This window comes from Salvia splendens, chromosome 8, assembly GCF_004379255.2.
Source record: "Salvia splendens isolate huo1 chromosome 8, SspV2, whole genome shotgun sequence".
In the NCBI taxonomy this organism is placed as follows: domain Eukaryota; kingdom Viridiplantae; phylum Streptophyta; class Magnoliopsida; order Lamiales; family Lamiaceae; genus Salvia; species Salvia splendens.
The window spans coordinates 30,510,447-30,517,649 of record NC_056039.1 but is presented as its reverse complement, the minus strand read 5'-3'; the positions used below and the strand labels follow the sequence as shown (position 1 = coordinate 30,517,649).

General features: G+C 35.5%; 1 protein-coding gene across 2 annotated transcripts; it reads left to right on the top strand.

Moving 5' to 3' along the window:
* Nucleotides 1–1,342: 1,342 nt before the first annotated feature.
* On the top strand, nt 1,343–3,919 carry LOC121745357 (protein DEHYDRATION-INDUCED 19 homolog 4-like). Of its 2 annotated transcripts, XM_042139230.1 has the most exons (6): nt 1,343–1,675; nt 1,755–1,894; nt 2,896–2,973; nt 3,055–3,338; nt 3,449–3,565; nt 3,703–3,919. In XM_042139230.1, the coding sequence occupies exons 1-5, from the start codon at nt 1,594–1,596 to the stop codon at nt 3,558–3,560; spliced, it is 696 nt and encodes a 231-aa protein (XP_041995164.1). In that variant the 5' UTR covers nt 1,343–1,593; the 3' UTR covers nt 3,561–3,565; nt 3,703–3,919. The 2 variants fall into 2 exon arrangements, with proteins under 2 accessions (XP_041995164.1, XP_041995163.1); XM_042139229.1 differs by having other exon boundaries at nt 1,346–1,675; nt 3,449–3,919.
* The last annotated feature ends 3,284 nt before the right edge of the window (nt 3,920–7,203 follow it).

Here is a 7,203-nt window from a genome sequence, read left to right as displayed (position 1 = left end):
TAGGTATTTTAAATTAAATGTTTTTTTTATTTGTTGAATTTTAAAATTGAACGAATTAAATAATGAATAGTTAAGAGAATAAATGGAGGATGTTATGTCTCTTGATTAAGAGATAAAATAAAAAGTAAGGCTCAAAAATAGTGAAGAGAAGAGACGGATAAGAGCTAGAGTTGTTGATGGCCTTATACTTCTTCCATTTCAATTAAAATGAGCCATTTTTATTCTATCATAATCAAGATGATTTGTTACTAAAAAACATTAGTTTTTTTTTTAATTTTATTTTCACTCATATTAAATAGGCTCGTTTTTTTTGTCTATAATAATTAAGATGATTTGTTACTAAAAAACATTAGTTTTTTCTAATTTTATTTTCACTCATATTATATAGGCTCATTTTTAATTTTGCTCTATCATAATCAAGATAATTTGTTACTATAAAATATTAAAAAAATTTTCACTCATTATATTTTGTTCTATGAAGTACTATTATAAATAACATTATATAAAATTTTGTACTATCATTTAAGAAATGAGTCATTCTGTAGGAGTAAGAGAGAATGATAGTATATTATAATTTCTATAAATACTCATCTTATCATTAATCCCCTGACAAGTGACAACCCATTCAACATTGCAATAAATAATTTTCTATTTGTATATGAATATGAATAGGAGAGGAATGTATAGATTATATCATTATAGTGTGTGAGAATACGGAAGTGGACTACATACATATACCTTTTTTAAATTATAGGAAGTACGAGTGAGCCATAAGATAACTAATTTTTTAAAATAGTTTATTTTTACTAATTTGAGTATAAGGAGATGATCAAAGTACAACTAATATTAAACGCATAACTAAAGAACAAATTTCAGCCATTAAATAAAAACGACCTAGTTCACTATATGTGCGTTTTAGTTCACAATATGAATCTAAAACATTGAGTGAACCAAAACACCATTATAGTGAAGTATTTACTCCATGAAGGATTTAGTTCACTATAATAGAGTTTTGGTTCACTCATTTGTGTAGTGAACCAAATCACTCTTATAGTGAACTAAATTCGTGTTCTCTAGTTATTCATTTAAGTAATGGTTTCCCTATATCACTACTCATTGAATATATTTGAGACTAGTACTTTTAATTTGTAAACACTAATACATTCTCTTTTAAAAATAATTTAGTTTAATTATTTTAATAATAATAAATTTAAAAATTAATCCCTTTTGACTCATAAACACTAATTCGATATATCCGCTAATATATCAATTTATTTAATATATTTCTATAAATGGATGATAGGAGTTTTTCACTCAACTCGATAACATATTTCAAATTTCAATGTCCGAAAATTACAGTTTCTTCACTCGACTAATATTTCAATGCCAAAGATTAGACCTTCTAACAATAATTAATAGGTCAATCAAAATCCAACCCTCCATTCCATAGCTCAACCGTAAAGGGAAATCCATTCTCCTTCCTTCAAATTCAACGCTCGATTTTTCTCATTTGTTAGGAAATTAAATAAGACCACCATCTCTGAATCTCCTTCTTGTTTGTTGTCGACCCACTTTTTCTCCGTGGAAATAATCATGGACTCGGATTTCTGGACGATGCGCCTCGCCGCCGCCAAGAGGCAGTTCAATATGCAGAGCAATCATCACTCTCAATTGGGTTTGTTGGAAATATTTGGGTTGAAATGTTTTTTGATCCCTATTATTTGTTGAATCTTATGTTCATTTTTTTATTAAAGATCGGTTTAACGTCGAAGATTTTGTCGGTGAGGAAGAGGCCCAGCCCGATTATCCTTGCCCGTATTGTTACGAAGAGTTGGATATAGCATCCCTTTGCTCACATCTCGAGGCCGAGCACTCGTATGAATCCAAATCCACCGTGAGTTTCTTTTATTTTCCAGATCTCTTTTTGTGTATTTGATGCTTTTGTTTACGAATTACACGAGTTGCTATTATTTTCCTGGTAGATTCGATTCATTTGTTGGAAAAAGTTGAGGTCTTTGCCCAAATCCTTGATCTTGCTTGTGAATTTTGGTAATCCTCTTTCATACAAGTATGTTGTCAATTAATGGAAATGTTTGGTGAATGAATGGACAAAGTTGAGTTTTTTAAGGCTATTTTAGGGATCAGAATATTTAGTTTAATTTGGGAAAGTTCTGTGGTCTTGTCTTTTGTTTGAGTTTTAGTTCCATGGATGTAGTTATCCTGGATTGTTTTCAGATAACTGTAGAGTAGTAGTATTATTCAGCATTGTTACAGTGTATAGCACTCTTTCGAATCTTCTCTAATGGTGTTCAGATGGAAACTAATTGCATGAAATCGACTTACCAACTTGTCCGTTGATGCCATCCGCATCACTTATTTTAGGCGGTGTAGCTGTATCGAACATAAAATACCCACCAATGAGTACCCCTAATCATTCAAAACCAACCGTCCTCACCTGTTATAACTCTGCCAACTAGACAAAAAACTTTCAAAGTAGTTATATTGATCGATTCTTGCTGACTTTGGTGCTGCAGCATGAGAGGATGCATGTTTCCATGTAGAAAAATGTGAGGTATACTTTGTTTCTGTGAATCCAGAGTCGAGTATAAAGAAGCATATCCTCGTAGTCATGCACGACCAATTAGTTGTTACAGTATTACGTGGCATGAGAAACAATCGATGCCTAAATATTTCAATTTTCTCAGCCAGCCATGTCGACTACACTAAAATTTCAAAAGTAGTGCATACAGATTACATATCTATGTATAATCTGGTGATCCAAGCACACAGTTATCTCACTGATATATCCTGATTCTAATTGAATCTTTCTTGCTTAAAATATTATATACTACCTCTTGAACTATTTTATCATACATCATTTGCCCTTTCATGCAGGTTTGTCCTGTTTGTTCAGTTAAAGTTACCAGTGACATGATAAGTCATCTCACATTGCAGCATGGACACTTGTTCAAGATATCCTTATTTTGAAATTACCATTGTTCGTATTTTTGTACAATTGTGAAAATGGTTTTGATGTCTTTAACTAACAGCTACATGCACCGCCGTGGCCGGTTGCGTAGAGTTCCCTTCCCCAACAGTCAAGCGCTCTCGCTGCTGGGGAGGGATCTCAGAGAGGCCCATTTACAGGTGCTTCTAGGAGGCAGTGGGTTTCGATCGAGTAGTGCAGCTTCGTCTACTGCTGTTACTGATAATCTCCTCTCCTCTCTTGTTTTGAACTTCCCTACAATTGAAAATGATGATATTTCAAAATCTTTGATGTCAAGTTTGGAGGACAATACTGCCAAAAATGTGGCACCTCAGCATATGTGGAAATCAAGGTAGCAATCAAATTTAGATTTTTCAAATAAAAATTCTTGATGTGTTGGCTGGGTTGTTAACTTGTTTGTCTTCAAAGTTCACTAATTTGTCATATTTTAACTACTTGCAGTTTTCACTCTTCCTTGAGTTGCGAAGAGCGGGAACAGAGAATGAGACAGGCAGCTGGAAGAGCTGTTTTCGTGCAGGATCTGCTCACGTCGACTCTATTAGCTGATCAGTGAATGTGGTAAGCTTTCCGGCCATCCAAAGAGCGTCTTGACCGCTGTGATAAAGCGTATTATATCTTGGCTAATACTATGATTTTAACAATCTCGGCTTCTGTTAACTGAAACTGAGCTGTGGTTTCCTGAAAACGTCTCGTAGGTTAAGATGTGACATTTTGATGCTTCATGTATAAGCATATACGAAAGAAAAAAGGGATGTGAGGAAATGGTTTTGAATAAGTGTATATTAATCTGGGCAAGGAATGGTTGAGTTCACAGTGTAATTTGATTGTAACTTGTAAAAGTTTAGTCCTTGAAAAAAGAACTTGTAACAGAAGCATATTCATAATGACAAAGGATTTATGTTCATTGGTTTAGGACATTGTTTTACTCTTTTATGTACTGGACAAATTAAACATGATTTTTAATACGTCTCAGTGTATCGCATTAAAAAATGTTGCATGTAGGTTGTGTTAAGAATTAAACAGGTGAAAACACTAAGCGTGTGTTCGGTACCATAGAATTGAGGGCTTAGAATTGGAATTGGAGCCTCCAATTCCAAATCCGTTGTTTGGTATCACAAAAATATTTGGATTTGGAATTGAATTGCAATTCCAAATTTTCCAATTCCACAATTTGAATTCATATCAAAAGTAGAAAATTGTAATTCCAAAATCCAAATAGTCATAAAATTTCACTATATATCCACAAAACATACTACACACGTTTCACACACTGCACACACTACACACACTACACACAATTCACACACTACAAAAAATACTCACATTTCACACATTTTAAGCATCCTATTTTTGAATTTTTTTTCAGCTTTTAGATATTTTTTTTTATCCAAACCAAACCGAGTCGAAAAACTAATATTTTTCAAAAGTTTAAACTGAATCAAACCGAAAAAATGAAAAACTGAACTAAATTTGAAATTTTAGTTTGTGTGAAGTGTGTGTGTATTTCGTATAAAATTGGTAAGTGTGTGTACCATGTGTATAGTGTATATAGTGTGTTTATTTTGTGTGCAATGTATGTATTTTGTGTGTATAGTGTATGTATAGTGTGTGAAATGCATGTAGTGTGTGAAATGTGTGAAGTATGTGTAGTGTGTGAAATATGTGAAGTGTGTGCACTGTGTGTGCACTGTGTGTATATTTACCAAACATGTCAATTCAATTTCATGGCAATTCTTTATTTTACCAAACATAGGATTTGGAATTGAATTGTCCTTCCAATTCAATTCCATAGAATTCCAATTCCAATTCAGTTCTAATTCCGTGTATCGAACAGAAATAAAGAATATTGGGAAAAAAATTATGAAAATAAGAGGATACATTATTTGTGATTAAGATCGGGAAGATTACAACCGTGACATGAGAGACAGGTCACAAGACGACTAAAAGATGGTTTGGGAGTTTCCAAACTTATGATTAAGGAATATTTCGATTTTAATAATGGGTTGTGGAAGAAAGGGAATTGGAGTGAGTCGAGGGGTTGAATTTTTAGTTTTGAATTTTTTAGTGTATTTTTTTAATTGAGAGATGGTCGGTTAAAAAATCTTTGGTTTCGAACATAGTCGGATATAGGCGCTTAGTTCTTGAAGAGATGGAATTATAATATGCCCAACAAACTTTTAGGTAGAAATCGATGCTTCAAAATCGTCGACTTTTATCAATTTTCAAGATTCTTTTCGCTTTTACATTCCGAAAATGTTAAAACTGGACCGCTAGTATGTCAATTATGGTTCAACATGCATGCTTAGGTGAGCCGCAACCGTCGCGTCGCGCCTAAGGTGGGCAAAGTGGCGGTAGATTTTTTACAAAAATTTAAGTGCGCCTGGTCCCAACTCCCCAGCCAAATCCATTGTCCACCAGTAGAAATAATATACTAAAATATACTCCCGCCGTCCGCGAAATGTTGTCCAGTTTGGCCATTTCGATCCGTCCGTAAAATATTGTCCACTTTGCTTTTTTCCATATTTGATAAATGAACTCCACTTTCCACTAACTAATTACACTCACATTCTATTATGTATAAAACTAATATATAAATGTGGAACCTGCATTCCACTAACTTTTTGCATTCACTTTTAAGCAAAAAAGTTTAATTAGAGAATCCACAATGAATATGAGTGAATAAAATCGCCCCAAAATTCTTCGCCAACTCATTTTTTTCTCCACGCATTTTAAATTTTAGTAATTGGAAAAAAAATAAATTTGGCGCCACCCCCTCCCAGCTGGATTGGACGCTAATATGATTTTTGAAGTTGTAATAAATCATGTATATTTTTCAAAATTTTATGTAGTTACAAGGTGATGGTTGGGCGAATTTTTGATGGTAGTAAATGCAGGTAAGGAATATAGATCACGACACAAAGAATTACGTGGTTCGATTTACTGAGGTAAATCTACGTCCACGGGGAGAAAGGAGGGCAAGATTGTATTGCTTGATCTGGTTTACAGCTTACAAATACAGACTTGCTATATGATCTTTTATGTCTAGAGAGCTCCCTTTCCTTCTGATCTAAGTTCTATTTATACATTGAACTAAGATCGTGGCTTGCATCACCAATAACTAGGTCGTGGCTTACATCACCACTAACTAGGTCGTGGCTTACATCACCACTAACTAGGTCGTGGCTTACATCACCACTAAGTATGTCGTGGATGTCGTGGAGGTCATGAGATCCTGCATGGGTCCACCACGAAATAGATCGTGTAGTGGAGGTCGTGGAGGTTCTGCATGGGTCCACTATCTCCCAGTTCGGTCGAATACTGAGACCGAACTGCTGAACTATTGCCGAGCAGCTTTTGCCGATCTGAGAGTAGAGCTTGATTGGTCGGCTTTTCCCGAGCCGTAGGCTGGGGCCGAACTCTTTGGTAATGCCGAACTGATTGGTCGGCTTTTACCGAGCTGTAGGCTAGGGCCGAACTCTTTGGTAATGCCGAACTGATACTCTTCCTTGGGCTTTGGGCTGATGGGCCGTCACTGCTATTGGGCTTGTTTAGTACGTACCCCATCACTACCCCCCCGAAAAGCGAAGTGAATCACTTCGGCGAAGCGAGTCACTTCGGCATTCTGGATAAAGGTACGGGGGAGGCTGACGTCAGGGGACGTGCCTTGCGCGTGACTGCATTAAATGCGACAGTAAAATCCGGCCGTTGAATCCTGAAAAGGTGGGATTCGAAACGGTGCGATGATTTTGAAATCTTCTCCGAATCTGATAAATACGTCCTTTCTTCATCAGTTGAACACTTTTGCTATTGCTTCTTCTGCATTCTCTCTCTTTTGCGTAAAAATTTCCTTCCGCTTTCAAGAATTTCTTCAGAATGGTAGTAAATGCAGGTAAGGAATATAGATCACGACACAAAGAATTACGTGGTTCGATTTACTGAGGTAAATCTACGTCCACGGGGAGAAAGGAGGGCAAGATTGTATTGCTTGATCTGGTTTACAGCTTACAAATACAGACTTGCTATATGATCTTTTATGTCTAGAGAGCTCCCTTTCCTTCTGATCTAAGTTCTATTTATACATTGAACTAAGATCGTGGCTTGCATCACCAATAACTAGGTCGTGGCTTACATCACCACTAACTAGGTCGTGGCTTACATCACCACTAACTAGGTCGTGGCTTACATCACCACTAAGT